Source organism: Cherax quadricarinatus, chromosome 11 (genome assembly GCF_038502225.1).
Source record: "Cherax quadricarinatus isolate ZL_2023a chromosome 11, ASM3850222v1, whole genome shotgun sequence".
Taxonomy (NCBI): Eukaryota; Metazoa; Arthropoda; class Malacostraca; order Decapoda; family Parastacidae; genus Cherax; species Cherax quadricarinatus.
The window spans coordinates 46,645,636-46,664,808 of NC_091302.1; the positions used below are offsets into that span (position 1 = coordinate 46,645,636).

The 19,173-nt window shown below is 39.1% G+C and overlaps 1 protein-coding gene across 16 annotated transcripts in view; it reads right to left on the minus strand.

Moving 5' to 3' along the window:
- Positions 1–19,173, minus strand: part of Itpr (Inositol 1,4,5,-trisphosphate receptor) — a 590,630-nt gene that overhangs the window by 126,445 nt on the left and 445,012 nt on the right. For all 16 annotated transcript variants that reach the window (XM_070084086.1, XM_070084085.1, XM_070084080.1 and 13 more), the window contains 2 exons: positions 15,364–15,596; positions 13,016–13,154 (listed from right to left, as the gene is read on the minus strand). In XM_070084086.1, coding sequence (XP_069940187.1) covers positions 13,016–13,154; positions 15,364–15,596 — 372 coding nt within the window. The remainder of the gene's footprint in view (positions 1–13,015; positions 13,155–15,363; positions 15,597–19,173) is intronic.

Sequence of the window (19,173 nt, forward strand, 5' to 3'; positions counted from 1 at the left end):
AAAAAATACATTTTTTAAAGAATAACTATTGTTTAACATACATATAGTATTTATATGATTAATACAATACATAAATAAATAGAGAGAATGAATCAAAGTAGAATGACATGGAGAGTGTAGAAAACTGTAGGGGAAGGAATGCAGGGTGGCGGACATCCTAGAAAAGGTTGAAGAGAGGTGGTAAAGGAGGTTTTGTGAGTGAGGGGCTTGGACTTCCAGCAAGCATGCATGAGCATGTTAGATAGGAGTGAATGGAGACAAATGGTATTTGGGACCTGACGAGCTGTTGGAGTGTGAGCAGGGTAATATTTTGTGAAGGGATTCAGGGAAATTTCATGCACTGGCCAGGGAGGTATATCATCTTTTAGGAGTGAAGAAGAGCAGGATGTGAGTGTGGGGGAGATATGTGAGGCATTACACAGAATGAAAGGGAGTAAAGCAGCTGGAGCTGACGAGATCATGAGAGATATGTTAAAAGCAAGGGGGGACATAGTGTTGGAGTGGTTGGTATTTTTGCTTAATAAATGTAAGAAAGAGGGGTAGGTACCTAGGGATTGGTGGAGAGAGTGTGTAGTCCCTTTATATAAAGGGAAGGGGGACAAGAGATTGTAAAAATTATAGAGGAATAAGTTTACTGAGTATACCAGGAAAAGTGTATGGTAGGGTTATTACTGAAAGAATTAGAGGTAAGACAGAATGTAAAATTGTGGATGAGCAAGGAGGTTTTAGAGTGAGCAGTATTTAGAAAAAGGTAGGGAAGTTTTTATTGCATTTATGGATTTAGAAAAGGCATATGATAGAGTGGATAGGGGAGCAATGTGGCAGATGTTGCAAGTATATGGAATAGGTGGTAAGGTACTAAATGCTGTAAAGAGTTTTTATGAGGATAGCGAGGCTCAGGTTAGGGTATGTAGACGAGAGGGAGACTATTTCCTGGTAAAAGTAGGTCTTAGACAGGGATGTGTAATGTCACCATGGTTGTTTAATATATTTATAGATGGGGTTGTAAAAGAAGTAAATGCTAGGGTGTTCGGGAGAGGGTTGGGATTAAATTATGGGGAATTAAATACAAAATGGGAAGTGAGACAGTTACTTTTTGCTGATGATACTGTGCTTATGGGAGATTCTAAAGAAAAATTGCAAAGGTTAGTGGACGAATTTGGGAACGTGTGTAAAGGCAGAAAGTTGAAAGTGAACATAGAAAAAAATAAGGTGATGAGTGTATCAAATGATTTAGATAAAGAAAAATTGGATATTGAATTGGGGAAGAGGAGTATGGAAGAAGTGAATATTTTCACATATTTGAAAGTTGACGTGTCAGTGGATGGATTTATGAAGGATGAGGTTAATCATAGAAATGATGAAGGAAAAAAGGTGAGTGGTGCATTGAGGTATATGTGGAGGCAAAAAATGTTATCTATGAAGGCAAAGAAGGGAATGTATCAAAGCATAGTAGTACCAACACTCTTATATGGGTGTGAAACTTGGGTTGTAAATGCTGCAGCAAGGAGGCGGTCGGACAGTGGAGATGTCCTGTCTAAGGGCAATGTGTGGTGTAAATATTATGCAGAAAATTTGGAGTGTGGAAATTAGGAGTTGTGGAATTAATAAAAGTATTAGTCAGAGGGCTGAAGAGGATTTGTTGAGGTGGTTTGGTCATTTAGAGAGAATGCATCAAAGTAGAATGACATGGAGAGCGTATAAATCTATAGGGAGAGGGAGGCGGGGTAGGGGTCGTCCTCGAAAAGGTTGGAGGGAGGGGTAAAGGAGGTGTTGTGGGCGAGGGGTTTGGACTTACAGTAAGCGTGTGTGAGCGTGTTAGATAGGAGTGAATGGAGACAAATGGTATTTGGGACCTGACGATCTGTTGGAGTGTGAGCAGGGTAACATTTAGTGAAGGGATTCAGGGAAATCGATTATTTTATATAACCGGACTCGAGTCCTGGAAATGGGAAGTACAATGCTTGCACTCTAAAGGAGGGGTTTGGGATATTGGCAGTTTGGAGAGATATATTGTGTAGTTTTATACGTATATGCTTCTAAACTGTTGTATTCTGGGCCCCTCTGCAAAAACAGTGATTATGTGTGAGTGAGGTGAAAGTGTTGAATGATGATGAAAGTATTTTCTTTTTGGGGATTTTCTTTCTCTTTGGGTCACCCTGCCTTGGTGGGAGACGGCCGACTTGTTGAAAAACAAAAAAAAAACGGGAAACCATTTATTTTTATATCAAATCAAATCAAATCAAGTTTATTCTCTATAAGAATTACAATGCTGAGTTTACAGAATTAGGTTATTGTGTGGTTTACATGTAGTAAAATACTAATTACAGAGGGGCCCACTAGAACACCTAGCATGGCTATGCATTTCGGGCAGACTTAGATTAATTTTTAACTTTAAAATATTACAAATTATGAGGTAAGCTGGTATTATGGCTAAGTGACTAAATACTAGTTTGTGAGTTTAGCAATGTGAATGCTTTTGTTTTGGCACAGTACATAGTTTCAGTATTGGAGTATCACAGGCCAACTTGTTCATTATTTTAAGATTAAGATTGATATTTCTGTGTTTATGGTCAAATGCATGAGTGTAAGTGTGAACCACCAGGTGGTATTCATGTACTTAGTTGACAGGGTGTATTAGGGAGATAAAATGTTTTCTATTGGTAGTTTTGAAGGTGATGAATGTGTCTGCAGTTCTCGAGTTTTCAGGTAGGATGCTCCAGATTTTAGGGCCTTTGACATACACTGAATTTTTGTAAAGGTTTAGTCGGACATGGGGAATGTCATAGAGATGTTTGTGTCTAGTGTTATGCCTGTGGGTTCTGTCACAACTATCGAGAAAGCGTTTTAGGTCAAGGTTAATATTGGAATTTAAGGTCCCGTAGATGTAGATTGCACAGTAGTAAGTGTGGATGTACTGAACATGGAGTAAGTTTAGATCTATGAAGAGTGGGGGAGTGTGTTGCCAGGGATGGGATTTAGTGATTATTCTTACTGTAGCTTTTTGTTGGGTTATTATTGGCTTTAGGTGTGTTGCTGCAGTTGATCCCCAAGCACAAATAGCATAGGTGAAGTATGGATAAATAAGTGAGTGGTATAGTGTGAGAAGGGCATTTTGTGGCACGTAGTATCGTATCTTGGAGAGGATCCCAACCGTTTTGGATACTTTTTTGGTTATGGGTTGGATGTGAGTGCTGAAATTCAGGTTGTTGTCGAGGTACAGGCCTAGGAATTTGCCCTCATTATGTCTGGCAATAAGAGTGCTGTCGATCTTAATGTTAATTTGCGAAACTCCTGCTCTGCTACCAAACATAATATAGTAGGTTTTGTCAGTGTTAAGCGTAAGTTTATTGGCTGTCATCCAAGTCGATATTTTGAGCAGTTCCTCGTTAACAACAGTGTTGAGGGTGGCAAGATTAGGGTGAGAGACGACATAAGTCGTGTCGTCAGCAAAGAGAATGGGGTTCAGGTGTTGGGATACGTTTGGAAGATCATTGATGTATATGAGGAAGAGCAGGGGACCAAGGACACTTCCCTGTGGAACTCCAGTATCAAGTGGCCATGTTGATGCTGCTGTGTCTTTAATGGTGACATACTGATACCTATTAGTAAGGTAGGATTTGAAATATGCAAGCGCATGGCCTCTTATACCATAATGGTCAAGTTTGTGGAGTAGGATGCCGTGGTCTATTGTGTCAAAAGCTTTTCTTAGGACAATAAAAATTCTTAACGGATATTCCTTATTTTCCAATTCTGTGTAAAGCAGACCTAGCATTTTTATAGTTGCATCATTAGCGCTTTTATTTTTCCTGAATCCAAATTGGCAGGGGTTGAGTATGTTTTGTGTCGTTATAAATGAATATAGTCTCCTTTGCACGAGTTTCTCAAGGATTTTGGATAGCAATGGTAAGTTTGATATTGGCCTATAGTTGTTTAAATCTGTAGGGTAACCACCTTTATGTATTGGTGTAACCCTTGCTGTCTTGAGTAATTTCGGGAAGGTGCTAGTTTCTAGTGACTTGTTAAAAAGTAATGAAATAGCATGCAAAAGGACATGGGCCGCTCGCTTGTACAATAATGGTGGGACATGAGACAGATTCCCTGAGTTATTTTTAAGTGACTTTATAATCTCGGTGACTTCCGTGGGCTCAGTTGGTACAAGATAGAAGGAATTTGGGAAATTCCCATCTAGGTAGTCCCTGGCATGGGGATTGGTAAGTGGGATTTTATTGGCGAGAGTAGATCCTATGGTTGAGAAGAAGTCGTTTATCTTGTTAGCTGTGTCAGTGGGATGCAGTGGTGTTTCATTAGGTTTAGTTAGGACTATATTCTTGGTTTTTTTCAGTTTGTGGGTCCCTAGAATCTGGGAGAGTGTTTTCCAGGTCTTTTTTATATCTCCTCTTGTGTCAGTGAATCTGCTGGAGTAGTATAGTTATTTGGCTTTCTTTATTACTTTGGTGAGGACTGATGAATAGTGTTTAAGAATATCTTTGTGTATTAAGCCCTGTCTATATTGCTTTTGATATTGGTGTTTCTTATCAATGGATTTCAGAATACTGCTGGTTAGCCATGGGCAACTAAGCTGTTTACTCGTGATCTGTTTCGTTTTTACAGGACAATGTTTATTGTATACTCTAAGTAATTTGTTAAGAAAAATATCTGTCCCGTCATCAATACCATTGGCCTTGGAGAATTCTGTAGGCCAGTCAACAGTCTCTAGGTCAGCTGTGAACTTCCTTATTAAGGCCTCATCATGGAGTCTAAATGAAACTTTGTTGTATTCCAGTGGTGGTTTACTAATGTTTATTAAGAGGAAGGTAGGGTAGTGGTCCGTAGTGCTGTCTGTGATTATCCCTGATTTAAGGGGACTAGTATATTGGTCCATATGTGGTCTATTATGGTTGCACTTGTCTCCGTGAGCTTTGTTGGTTTAGTTATTGTTGGTATGAGAAGTGTGTTGTTCATATTGTTGATGAAATCAGTTACAGGCTGATCATCTAGTAAACCAAGGTTGATGTTGAAGTCTCCAGCTAAGAGAAGGTGGTGCTTGTTCATTTGTCTTTTTGTTATTAGTGCCTTTAATTTCTCACTGAAGTTTGGGATGTTTGTGTGGGGTATCTGGTAAATGGCACCAATTGTTATAGGCATCTTAAGGTTTTTTACAGTAAAATTAGCAAAAATGTATTCCCCATATTCATCACTAAAGCAAGTGGTGCTAATACAAGATAACTGGTTAGAGTAATAGATTGCAATACCACCCCCAACTTGGTATGGTCTGCAGTTGTGGATTGCTGTGCATCCTGGTAGACGGTAGATATCTATTGTGTCCTGCTTAAGCCAGGTCTCAGTAAGAATAATGCAGGAGAAGGGTGTTTTTAGCAACTCAAGGAGTGCCAGGAGGTCATCATAGTGTTTGCTTAACCCTTTCAGGGTCCGTCCCGTAGATCTACGGCTTCACACTGAGTGTCCAAACCATAGATCTACACCAAAATTCTAGCGCCATCAAATTTAGCACGAAAGCGCTCATAGGCCTACATGTGAGAGAACGGGTCTGCGTGGTGGGTGTGCGCCATAAACAAAAAATCTAGGCGCCTGCATAGCATTGTGGGAACGCCGGCTCAGTTACCCTTGTTCACCATGCCTCGTTGCAAGTCAGCTCTCACTCCCCGGAAAATTGGGACTCTCCTCTTCCTATCTGATAGTTCTGACACTGATGGAAGTGGAAATGAAGACGAATTCTATGGCTCTGATCAGTTAATGACCGAAAGGAATGACCAGGATATCGATAATAGTGCAGAAAACCCTGATGATCCTCAACCTTCTACCTCTGGTGTGGGCACTCGTGACTCACGGTCGGTTGTGCCTCAACGCAAGAGAAAACTAATATTTTTGCGTGGCCAGGCCTCTGACTTCAGTAATGATGATGATAGTGACGTGGATTGTGATTTTATTGCGCTTGACGATCATTCGAGTAGTGATAGTGAGGAATCATATTCACCAGTGAAGCGTCGGTATGTTCGCCGCCGCATGCGCTCGGGTAGTGTACCCTATGCTGTGCCCAGGGGACGAAGTACATCCCGGAGTACATCCCATGGCCCTACACCAGGTTTAGATAGTGATAGTGAGGATGATGTGGCTACACTTGGCATGGATAGACCACAGGCATCAGTAGATGGTGGTAGTGATGGTAGTGGCACCGCCATGCGTGACTCACCAGCCCAGGCTGGGACCCACGCTGCTGACTCGTCAGTTCAAGGACAAAGCGGAGCGTCAGCCACCAGCCCATCACAACCACAACCACCCGCACAACCAGCCTATGATGTCCAGTATCCACAAGCAAACCGTATCTGGGATTGGCAGCAAAATCCCAATTTTGTTCCCAAGCCTCACCACTTTGATGACTCTCAAAGTGGAATTCTATCTACTTGTCCCCTTGGAACCACGGCCAATGAACTGGAATTCTTTGAATTATTCTTTGACCAGCCATTGATGGAAACTATTGTCAGGGAAAGTAATAAGTATTTTGAGTACACCATGGCAAATACAATCATATCACCACAGTCAAGACTACACAGGTGGAAAGAGACGACTGTTGCAGAAATGTATTTGCTTTTTACAACAATAATGCTTATGCCTCATGTCTATAAGCATAATATAAAAGCATACTGGTCCACAGATCGGCTAATTTCTACCCCGGCCTTCAGTGAAATCATCCCAGTGAACAGGTTTATCTTACTGTTACGTATGTTGCACTTCTCTGACAAAACCAGGCCTGACAGACGTGACAGGTTATACAAGATTAGAAATGTTTTCATGTATCTCAAACAAAAGTTCAGCATATACTTTTATCCATTCAAGAATCTTGTAATTGACGAGTCTTTGATTTTGTTCAAAGGTAGACTGTCATTCAAGCAGTATATACCGAGCAAGAGGAAACGCTTTGGTATAAAACTGTTTGTACTCTGTGACTGTGACAGTGGCCTGGTGTTGGATATTGTTGTATACATGGGAAGTAAAACATTGAAAGATACCAAGATGTTATTGGGTATCTCAGGTGATGTAGTGAGAAACATGATGGCACCTTACCTTGGTAAGGGGCATACATTATATACCGATAACTGGTACACAAGCCCATTACTCAGTGATTTCATGCGAGTGAACAAGACAGATGTGTGTGGCACAGTGCGTTCTAATTGTAAACATATGCCCAGGCTCAAGGCAGGTGCTCGTGGTGATGACGTGCAGGTGTTTACTGCCAATGACATCATGGCATTATGGTGGCATGACAAACGAGATGTCACATTGTTGACAACCATTCACCGTAATGAAATGCAAGACAGTGGCAAAGTTGATTGAGTGACTAATGAACGCATTCGAAAACCAGTGACAGTGATTGATTATACACAAAACATGCGCTTGGTTGACAAATGTGACATGCAGATTGGTTTTGTTGATTGTGTTCCTAAGAGTTACAAGTGGTACATGAAACTTTTCTTCCATCTCATGGACATTTCAATGCTTAATGCACATAATATGTACCAAATAAAGACTGGCAACAGACCACAGTATGGTGAATTTTGTTTGTCTGTTGTCAGACAACTCATAATGAAGTACCAGGTAAGAACACCTGCTATACAACAAGGTCCTCGAATTACTCAGGATATACCCAAGCATTTGAGGAGGGAGGGTGATCATTTCATAATACAGCTTCCTTCAACTCAGAAGAAATTTGCTCAGAAGAGATGCATCGTCTGTGCACAAACAAAACGATGGCAACAAAGACGCAAGACACTCGGTTTATGTGTGAGGAATGTAAGGTGCCTCCGTGCATGGTGCCTTGTTTCAAGGAGTTCCACAAGCTCCAGCAGTTCTAAAACCATGTCCAGTGATTGTAAACATGTAAATATATGATCGAACAGTAGTATTATACTAGATTTGTGCATGTTTATTGTAATAAACAACAGTGGTAAACAATAATATGATAATAACTTTAGTGTTGTTATTGTGTTCAATACCACTAGTGAGTTTATATATATACATTATATACAGTATTGGTCTCTCAGGCCCCAAATGTTAGTAGGAAAAGAAAAAAATTGGAAAAGAAGAGAAAAAACTATAAAAACCGCTAAATAAAGTAATGCGCGTATGTGGAATTTGTCGATGTTGCCACCACCACATCATTTTGGACAAACTTCTTGGCACTGTATCTCGGTAAGTACTGATCAGATTTTTTTGTTTTTTTGTCTTATTACCTTCACAAAAATATGCTCTATAATTCTGTAAGAAAAAATAATTTTTCTTTTTTTCAAAATTTCTTGGACACTGGAGCACCACTTCAGATTTTGGCCTTGGACCCTGAAGGGGGTTAAGGACCTGATATATAGCTGGACTTGAGTCCTGGAAATGGGAAGTACAATGCCTGCACTTTAAAGGAGGGGTTTGGGATACTGGCAGTTTGGAGGGATATGTTGTGTATCTTTGTACGTATATGCTTCTAAGCTGTTGTATTCTGAGCACCTCTGCAAAAACAGTGATTATATATGAGTGAGGTGAAAGTGTTGAATGATGATGAAAGTATTTTCTTTTTGGGGATTTTCTTTCATTTTAGGCCACCCTGCCTCGGTGGGAAACGGCTGACTTATTAAAATAAAAAAATAAAATAAACATTTAAAATCATATTTACGTACCTTTATTGAAAAGTCTTGCTGGCATCTGGAAGATAGGGAGGAGGAGAGAGAGTGAGGACTTATTGTTTGGAAGGGGAATTCCCTTCCATAAAGACTTTAGGTAACAAGTCCTTATCTGGGGTTACTTCCCTTCTTTTTAATGCCACTAGGACCAGCTTGAGAGTCACTGGATTCCTGTCTCACAAAATAACTGTCAAGAGTGCTCTGTTTCTGGCGTGTCTTTAAGATTTGCCTAAAATGGGGGATTGTTTTGTCACTGAACATATTGCAGAGATGGCTTGTTTCAGCTTGCTCAAAGTGGTATTTTTCCACAAAACTTTGCAACTTATTCCACACATGTCCTTAATTGCTGAAGAAGGCACTTCCTTCACTCCCTCTTCCTACTCCTCTGAAGCAAGTTCCTGAGCTGTGGTCTGATGCTGTTCCAGTTGAAGCTCTTGCAGCTCTTCAGTGGTTAGCTCTTCCCTGTGGTCCTCCACCAACTCTTCCATACCCTCACCACTCACCTTCAACCCTATGGACTTGCCCAATGCCACAATACCTTCCACAACAGGCAGAGGGTCGGCAGGGTCAGGTCAGCCTCAAACCCTTCAACATCCCTCTGGAGGACACATTGCGGCCACAATTTTCTCCAAGCAGAGTTCGAAGTCCTGGAAGTCACTCCCTCCCAAGCATTACCTATAAGGCTTATGCAATTGTAGGTACTGAAGTGATTTCTCCAGAACTCTCTTAGGGTCAATTCAGTGTCTGAGGTCACCTCAAAGCACCTTTCAAACACTGCTTTTGTATAGAGTTTTTTGAAGTTAGAAATGACCTGCTGGTCCATGGGCTGGATGAGAGGAGTGGTGTTAGGAGGCAAGAACTTCACTGTTATAAAACTGAAGTCACTAGACAAGAGGTCTACCAAGTTTGGAGGATGATCAGGAGCACTGTCCAGCACCAGGAGGCACTTGAGTGGCAAATTATAGGACGTATTATTTCACACTGGAGCCAAACACTTCATGGACCCACTCTTTGGAAATTTGCCTCGTGACTCATGCCTTATTATGACTAGCTTCCCACAGCACACACAATTTACTTTTGATAACATTGTTTTTCTTGAACACTCTGGGATTTTCTGAGTGATACACCAGTAAAGGCTTCACTTCAAAATCCCCACTAGCATTAGCACAGAACAAAAGAGTTAGCCTGTCTTCCATAGGCTTGTGTCCTGGCAGTGCCTTTTCCTCCTGAGTAATGTAGGTCCTCTTTGGCATTTTCTTCCAAAAGAGGCCTGTTTCATCACAACTGAACACTTGTTGGGATTTGAATTTTTCAGTCTACGTACCCATTAAATTCACTCATGAAGTTTTCAGCCGCATGTTTGTCTGAACTTGCTGCCTCGCCATGCTTTACCACACTGTGTATGCCACTATGCTTCCTAAATCTGTCAAACCAGCCTCTGCTGGCCTTAAATTCACTAACACCAGCACTGGTTCCAGGCATTTTCTTTACAAGATCAGCATGCAACTGCCTTGCCTATTCACAAATGATCACCCGCTATCTGTATATTGTTGATCCACACCAGCAACAACTTCTTAACTTCTTTGACTGTTTGTGATCTATTTTTTGGTTATCATGTCAACACCTTTCGCAACATCAGCTTCTTTGAGTTCTTTTCTCTTTGCCAGGATAGAAGTGATTGTTGATTTGTTTTTGCCATACATCCTGGTAAGCTCTCCCATACGTACACCACTCGTATTTTTGTATTATCTCCTCCTTCACTGCTATGGTGTTTCTCACTTTCTTTACCATATGGCTGCCGCTAGGAAGTTCCTTTGGGCCCATGGTGGTTTACTTCACAGTCACAATCAATAAACAAGCACTAAATACAATGAATTTGTTGTGAAATGTTTGGATGAGTGCACAGGGTAATGTTCACTCAAAGATAAACAAAGCTAGACTGGCTCACAACACCTGCGCGGGCAGGTGGACAGGTCTGGTATGCCGGCTGAAACACTGGGCACAGGCCGAAACTCAGGACAAAATTTAGCCCAAAAAAGCGGTGGAAACTCGAAGCTGCCGAAACTCAGGGTTCCACTGTAACTATTTTTTGCACATCTCCATCCATAGTGTATATCTAAAAGTAGATTTTAATATTGGATACTGTAACTAACGAGTTTAACGCGATTTCTGTGAAATTCAATAAAGTTTTCACTGCAGCTTATATCACTTCAAGCTGCAGGATAACATTTTAGTCCCTCTTGGACCACTGTCAAAATCTTCTCAATATGACTCCTTGCCATGGTACCAGATGTGGTGCTGTACTCAACTCTCATGCACTCCAATACACCAATACAGCCTCTCCTCACTTAACAATGGAGTTCTGTTCCTGAGACCACGTCGTTAAACAAATTTGTAGCTAAGTGAGGAGCATACTATAATGGTGGTGAGTTTGTGTCAACCATCTCTGATACTGTTTTAATGTCACCTTTTCACCATTTATAACAGTTCTGATATATTTTTAAATATTTATACAATAGTGTACTGTATATTGAAATAAACAGAACAGAGGAAATCAGCTCTAATATACATTATTTAGGTGTGAATACTGGTCAGAGCCCATCGTAAGTCCAAAGCGTCAGTAAACAAATACATCACTAAGTGAGGAGAGGCTGTACTGCATCCCATAATGCACTGTATGTTCCAGGCTTTTTCCTAGGTGACACAAGGTCACAGCCAACACATCAGTTGTGTGAAGGACTATAATAGCAGTTTTTGAAAAATATAATTGCCGATGTGTTAATAAAAAAAAAAATAAAAAAATAATTCTGATACTTTTCCATTTGGTATACAGGAGGGCCCCGCTTATATAACAGGTTAGGTTCTGGGCTACTGCTGTAAAACAAAAATCACCTTCAAATGCATATAACAGCCTGGTAATATGGTTACACTATCATATAGTAAGTGAGCAATAGAGCTAAATCTAAAAAATGCATATACAGTACACATATTACTTACCTTAAAATATTTTCATCCTTAGCTTATAGCAAGTGGTGAATATATTTAGTGTAGGAAGTCTGAATAAACGAAGAATGGGTATACAGGTACAACATTGATTTTCCCGACACTGATGGTCCAGAACCATACAAATTTGTGAGCAGGAACTTGAAATTCCCATGGCAGTGCATTTACCACCAAACTGTACATCACTTATCCAACCCCAAGACCAAAGAATACTGTGCTCTCTAAAGGTGGAAAAATCAGTAATCCGGAAAGGCTTTGGAACCAAAGGTCCGAAAAATCAAAGTTGTACCTGTAACTGAAAACAGCTGCATTAGCAAAACACTGTAAAGTGCAGCACTGTAAAGCAAGGCCTGCCTGTACACACTGTGCCCTGTTGGCCAGATTATATATATATATATACACATGTTGCACCCAGTTTAAGGATAAATAGATTTGATAAACAAGAATTTGCTGATCAAAATCCAAACCATTTTCTAGTTAGCAAGCACACTTTTGCTCTCCAAGCATTTCATCCATGTTTCTCTAATGACTATTTCTCCAAGATTTTTTCATCATTTGTTAATGAGCGAGGAAAGAGTATAGTGGTAACAGGAAGTCTTGCAATCACTGAGACCTCTATGAACATAATCTTGCAGATTCCATGGGGATTGACTGAACACATACTTGTCTAATTCCATTGTGAAGTAAGATCTTTAATCTAGTTTCTAATCTAAACCCATTTCTTTACTCTAGGTATTAATGACTTGCTCATACCTATTTTTATTGTTCGTCTCAATGTACTGCATTCCTTAGAAAAAATCAGACAAACTAATCTTTGTATACATTTTCCTCTTTCAACAAACTGGCCGTATCCCACCGAGGCAGGGTGGCCCAAAAAGAAAATAAAACAAAAGTTTCTCTTCATAACTTTAGTAATGTATACAGGAGAAGGGGTTACTAGCTCTCTGCTCTCGGCATTTTAGTCGCCTCTTATGACACGCATGGCTTACAGAGGAAGAATTCTATTCCACTTCCCCATGGAGATATGAGGAAATAAACAAGAACTAGTAAGAAAATAGAAGAAAACCCAGAGGAGTGTGTATATATATGCTTGTACATGCATGTGTAGTGTGAACTAAGTGTAAGTAGAAGTAGCAAGAGGTACCTGAAATCTTGCATGTTTATGAGACACATAAAAGACATCAGCAATCCTACCATCATGTAAAACAATTATGGGCTTTCGTTTTATGCTCACTTGGCAGGACGGTAGTACCTCCCTGGACAGTTGCTTTGTACACATATTAATGTAATTAAAGTTTCATAAAAATCACCAGATTACTCACCTCCTTTTTTTCTATTTGACTTTTCTCCTTCCTTTTGTCCATCCTTGTCATCAGTGTTCTTGGCACTCAGGTCTGAGGTGTTGACAGTGACAGTATTCTTGATCTCTTGCTGAGCTTCATCCATTTTATTGTCAAACACCTTCATTACAGTAATGTGTTAATGATGTATTTTTTTTTAGCATGTAAATCAAACAATAGAGACAATAAAAAACAATAAATCAACTAATGTTAATCAACTAAAGACATTATATACTACAGAGAATATTCATTGCAAACTGAGGAAGCATTTGCTGGTCGTGAAAATAATTACACTAAAAAAAATCATGCTAAAGTTTGTTGATATAAACATCCTAATGAATAAAATTTACTGTAATACTGTAGTACTAAATATGCATCAACTAGATATTACTGGTAATTTTCTTTCTCTTTGTCAAAGTATACAATAAGTGTTTTTAATGAGTATTATGGGGAATAGCAAGAAAGGTGCTAAAAAAATAGCTGTGGGAATTTCAAGTTTAGGGTGCCTTGAACCAGCTGAGAAAATAAATGTTGTTGGAATTTTAATGCCAGAGAATGAGAAACTGTTGTAGATGATATAGTATGCGAGTCTGGAGGGCTTGGAGAGAATGATAATGGGGATTAATTGAATTATGACAGAAAGAGGTTTGGTAATAATTAAACTTATATTAAGAAAAACAGGATAAATAAGAACAGGTTGGCCATCACTAATCAGGTTCCACCAGTAATCCGGCACTAATTTTGGCAAGCGTAATTTCAAATTTCTGGAGTCGCTGCACCAACCTGCTGCTAATATTTGGTGCTGCATAAGTCATTCAAATTTGTTTTTCTCCATTTATTGTTATAACCTGCTTACTTTTAGCCCTAGCCATGGTTCCAATGAATAAAGGAAATGTTTCTCATTGTGTAAAGTGCAAACACCGTACATTGTCCATAAAAGACAAAGTGGCTTTGAAGACACTGTTGGTCCCATAGTATGATGCCATGAGCTCAGCACTCTCAGATAAACTGTTACCAGTAAATCTGGGCCTACTTATGAGAGAATAGGTAAGTGTGCACTATATAAAACAAGAACTCAGTGCATAATGAGAAAAAAAAACAGTGTTTTTGATGTAAAACAGTGACTTTGCAGCGTATTTTCATATGGTTTCTATGGTTGTATTCTCAGTTTTTTGGTCTCAATTGATAGAATGGACGATATAATACAGAAATAGAGATGATTCTGGTTGGTTGCAGGACAGAAAGTACCTTGAAATTGAGCAGTCATGAATGGGTTGACATTATTTATACAATTATTAGTTGGACTTGAGTCCTGGAGGTGGGAAGTACAATGCCTGCACTTGAAAGGAGGGGTTTGGGATATTGGGTGTTTGGAGGGACATCTAAATTGTCATATCTGAGTGCCTCTGCAAAGACAGTGATTATGTATGAATGATGGTGAAAGTGCTGAATGATGATGAAAGTCTTTTCTTTCTTTTTGGGGGTTTCCTTTCTTTTTGGGTTAACCTGCCTCGGTGGGAAATGGCCGATGTGTTAAAAAAAATGAAATTACAATAATGCAGTAGTCTGCATAACAGTAAATCTTCTATTTTTTGTGTAAATAAAATTCAAAATGGAAAGCAAGCGTAATATAAGAGGGACCTAGAGACATGACTAACAGAGAAAATGTTATTCTAGTACCAGGAATGTCTGCACTGTTTATTCTGCAACCTATTTTGAAATTTGCATCTCTTGAAATTTGTGTGAAATTGGCCAAATTACTGATTTCTACTCACTTTATTGGGTAGTTGAAATAGGTAAATGGGTGGTTTCTTGTATTCAATCGACAGAATAGAAAGAATACTAGTGAAATAACTATGAGCCTGGTTGCCTGGAACAATGGAATGGACCAAAGATAGGGAGTAAAGTGGGCAAAACCACTGATGCATAAATATCGCTATTGGATTAATTGTATTCCAACCTAACCACTCTGTAAACTGGTAAAATCATTAATCCGGCACAATACAGGTCCCGTTGATGCCTGATCAGTGATGGTCAACCTGTACATAAGATATAATATAAGGCTGATGAGAACAGTTTGTTGGGAAAAGTGAAAGAGGTTTTGTGTGTGAAAGGCCTGAACATCCACCAGGCATGTGTGAGAGTATTAGGAGTGAATGGAGGTAAATGGTTTTTGAGACTTGACATGCTACTGGAGTGTGAGCAAGGTAATATTTGTGAAAGGATTCGGGGAAACCGGTTAGCCAGACTTGAGAAGTGTGTAAAGTTGTAACATTTTCATATACTATATAATTAAAAAATGCTGCTTCATCAATTACATGAACCATTACCTTAAAAAAGTTTTGACATTTATCGCTCTCCCGGAGTTTATTATACAGCATGTCCTGTATTTCTCTATTACCACCCTCTAGGAGTGCGATGCCCAGTTCCACCGCCTCCACAAAAATACGGTGACGGTTCTGGCTTTTCATCACGAGGTCCACTACTAGAACCGCTGCCCCTTTTTTAGCTAGATCACACTGAACATCAGCCAAGGATTTTCCTGATCGTCGCTGCACTACATCTGGTAGGAAATAATGAAGAATAATTCAGAATCTCAATATAATAACTGATACAGATTTGACAGAAAAAAACAACACTATCCTTTTGGTTACCGATGAAAGTAACACAAAATTTACAACAAGAGAAGTACAGATTTTTTCTAATCACTGATAATATCCTAATTCTTAATGTTAGATTGGAAAACACTTTCCATTTCTGGTATACAGAGAACCTTTTATAGCATTTTTTGTCGGAAAAGTCTTGACATAACTATTAAAATACCAAAGTATTGAACTAGTCATTTGTGATACATCATGGCGAGACTAAATTTCTTTCACTGCTTTAAATTATGAGCCTAGTTTCAATGAGATAAAAAATACATTGTGTAAATAACAAATACAGTGGAACCTCAGCTTACGAATGCCCCCATGCGAATTTTTCAGGATACGAACCGTCATTCAGTCGATTTTTTGCTTCTGGATACGAAGGAAATTTCAGGATGCGAATTTCCCCCTCAAGGGAGGTTCCTTAAATAAATATGTAAATAAAATATTTATTTCTTTGCAAAGGTTACAATGTGTGTTTACTTATCATAATGATTGGAGCAAAGAAAGCCACTATCATGCAGAGGCATTTCAGGCAGACTTAACCTAATACTAATAGACTACTTAAGTCTAGACAGGTGAAAAGTGTACTAGCAGTGGTTACCAATGTTTTGCTGATGGTGGCATCAACTACTGGCAGCCTTTTGAAGTTCCTCCTTACTGTTAATATTATTATTATTATTATTGTTGTTGTTATAATAATATTATTATTAGTGTGTACATAGTGATGAGCTCTTGACCTAGGGAATTGGATCTGTGCTCCAGTTCCATAAATTAATAATAATAATAGTAATAATAAAAAATAGTAATAATAATAAATAATAATAATAATAAATAATAAATAACAATAAATAATAAATAATAATAATAAATAATAAATAATAATAAATAATAATAATAAATAATAAATAATAATAATAAAAGAGATTGTAAAAATTATAGAGGAATAAGTTTGAGTGCAAAACTGAAGCCTGTACTGCAAGATTTCAGTATGTCTTGCTACTTCTACTTGCATTTAGGTCACACTACACATACATGTACAAGCATATATATACACACCCCTTTGGGTTTTCTTCTATTTTCTTTCTAGGTTCTTGTTTAAATAGAATTCTTCCTCCGTAAGTCATGCGTGTTGTAAGAGGCGACTGTATACCCCTTCTCCTGTATATATTACTAAATGGGAGAAACTTTCGTAGGGGAAAGTTATAATTGAAAGAATTAGAGGTAAGACAGAATGTAGGATTGCGGATGAGCAAGGAGGTTTCAGAGTGGGTAGGGGATGTGTAGATCAAGTGTTTACATTGAAGCATATATGTGAACAGTATTTAGATAAAGGTAGGGAAGTTTTTATTGCATTTATGGATTTAGAAAAGGCATATGATAGAGTGGATAGAGGAGCAATGTGGCAGATGTTGCAAGTTTATGGAATAGGTGGTAAGTTACTAAATGCTGTAAAGAGCTTTTATGAGGATAGTGAGGCTCAGGTTAGAGTGTGTAGAAGAGAGGGAGAATACTTCCCGGTAAAAGTAGGTCTTAGACAGGGATGTGTAATGTCACCATGGTTGTTTAATATATTTATAGATGGGGCTGTAAAAGAAGTAAATGCTAGGGTGTTCGGGAGAGGGGTGGGATTAAATTATGGGGAATAAAATTCAAAATGGGAATTGACATAGTTACTTTTTGCTGATGATACCATGCTTATGGGAGATTCTATAGAAAAATTGCAAAGGTTAGTGGATGAGTTTGAGAATGTGTGTAAAGTAGAAAGTTGAAAGTGAACATAGAAAAGAGTAAGGTGATGAGGGTATCAAATGATTTAGATAAAGAAAAATTGGATATCAAATTGGGGAGGAGGAGTATGGAAGAAGTGAATGTTTTCAGATACTTGGGAGTTGACGTGTCGGCGGATGGATTTATGAAGGATGAGGTTAATCATAGAATTGATGAGGAAAAAAAGGTGAGTGGTGCGTTGAGGTATATGTGGAATCAAAAAACGTTATCTATGGAGGCAAAGAAGGGAATGTATGAAAGTATAGTAGTACCAACACTCTTATATGGATGTGAAGCTTGGGTGGTAAATGCAGCAGCGAGGAGACGGTTGGAGGCAGTGGAGATGTCCTGTCTAAGGGCAATGTGTGGTGTAAATATTATGCAGAAAACTCGGAGTGTGGAAATTAGGAGAAGGTGTGGAGTTAATAATAGCATTAGTCAGAGAGCAGAAGAGGGGTTGTTGAGGTGGTTTGGTCATTTAGAGAGAATGGATCAAAGTAGAATGACATGGAATGCATATAAATCTATAGGGGAAGGAAAGAGGGGTAGGGGTCGTCCTCGAAAGGGTTGGAAAGAGGGGATAAAGGAGGTTTTGTGGGCAAGGGGCTTGGACTTCCAGCAAGCGTGCATGAGCGTGTTAGATAGGAGTGAATGGAGACGAATGATACTTGGGACCTGACGATCTGTTGGAGTGTGAGCAGGGTAATATTTAGTGAAGGGATTCAGGGAAACCAGTTATTTTCATATAGTCGGACTTGAGTCCTGGAAATGGGAAGTACAATGCCTGCACTTTAAAGGAGGGGTTTGGGATATTGGCAGTTTGGAGGGATATGTTGTGTATCTTTATACGTATATGCTTCTAAACTGTTGAATTCTGAGTACCTCTGCAAAAACAGTGATAATGTGTGAGTGTGGTGAAAGTGTTGAATGATGATGAAAGTATTTTCTTTTTGGGGATTTTCTTTCTTTTTTGGGTCACCCTGCCTTGGTGGGAGACGGCCAACTTTTTTAAAAAAAAAAAAAAAAAAAAAAAAAATAATAATAATAATAATAAGTTTTTTTTAACAAGTCGGCCGTTTCCCAACAAGGCAGGGTGACCCAAAAAGAAAGAAAATCCCCCCAAAAAAATACTTTCATCATTCAACACTTTTACCTCACTCAAACATAACCACTGTTTTTGCAGAGATGCTCAGAATACAACAGCTCAGAAGCATATACGCATAAAGATACACAACATATCCCTCCAAACTGCCAATATCCCAAACCCCTCCTTTAAAGTGCAGGCATTGTACTTCCCATTTCCAGGACTCAAGTCCTACTATATAAAAATAACTGGTTTCCCTGAATCCCTTCACTAAATATTACCCTGCTCACACACCAACAGCTCGTCAGGTCCCAAGTATCATTCGTCTCCATTCACTCCTATCTAACACGCTCATGCACGCTTGCTGGAAGTCCAAGCCCCTCACCCACAAAACCTCCTTTACCCCTTCCTTCCAACCTTTTCAAGGACGACCCCTACCCCTCCTTCCTTCCTCTACAGATTTATATGCTGTCCATGTCATTCTACTTTGATCCATTCTCTCTAAATGACCAAACCACCTCAACAACCCCTCTTCAGCCCTCCGACTAATACTTTTATTAACTCCACACTTTCTCCTAATTTCCACACTCTGAATATTCTGCATAATACTTACACCACACATTGCCCTCAGACAGGACATC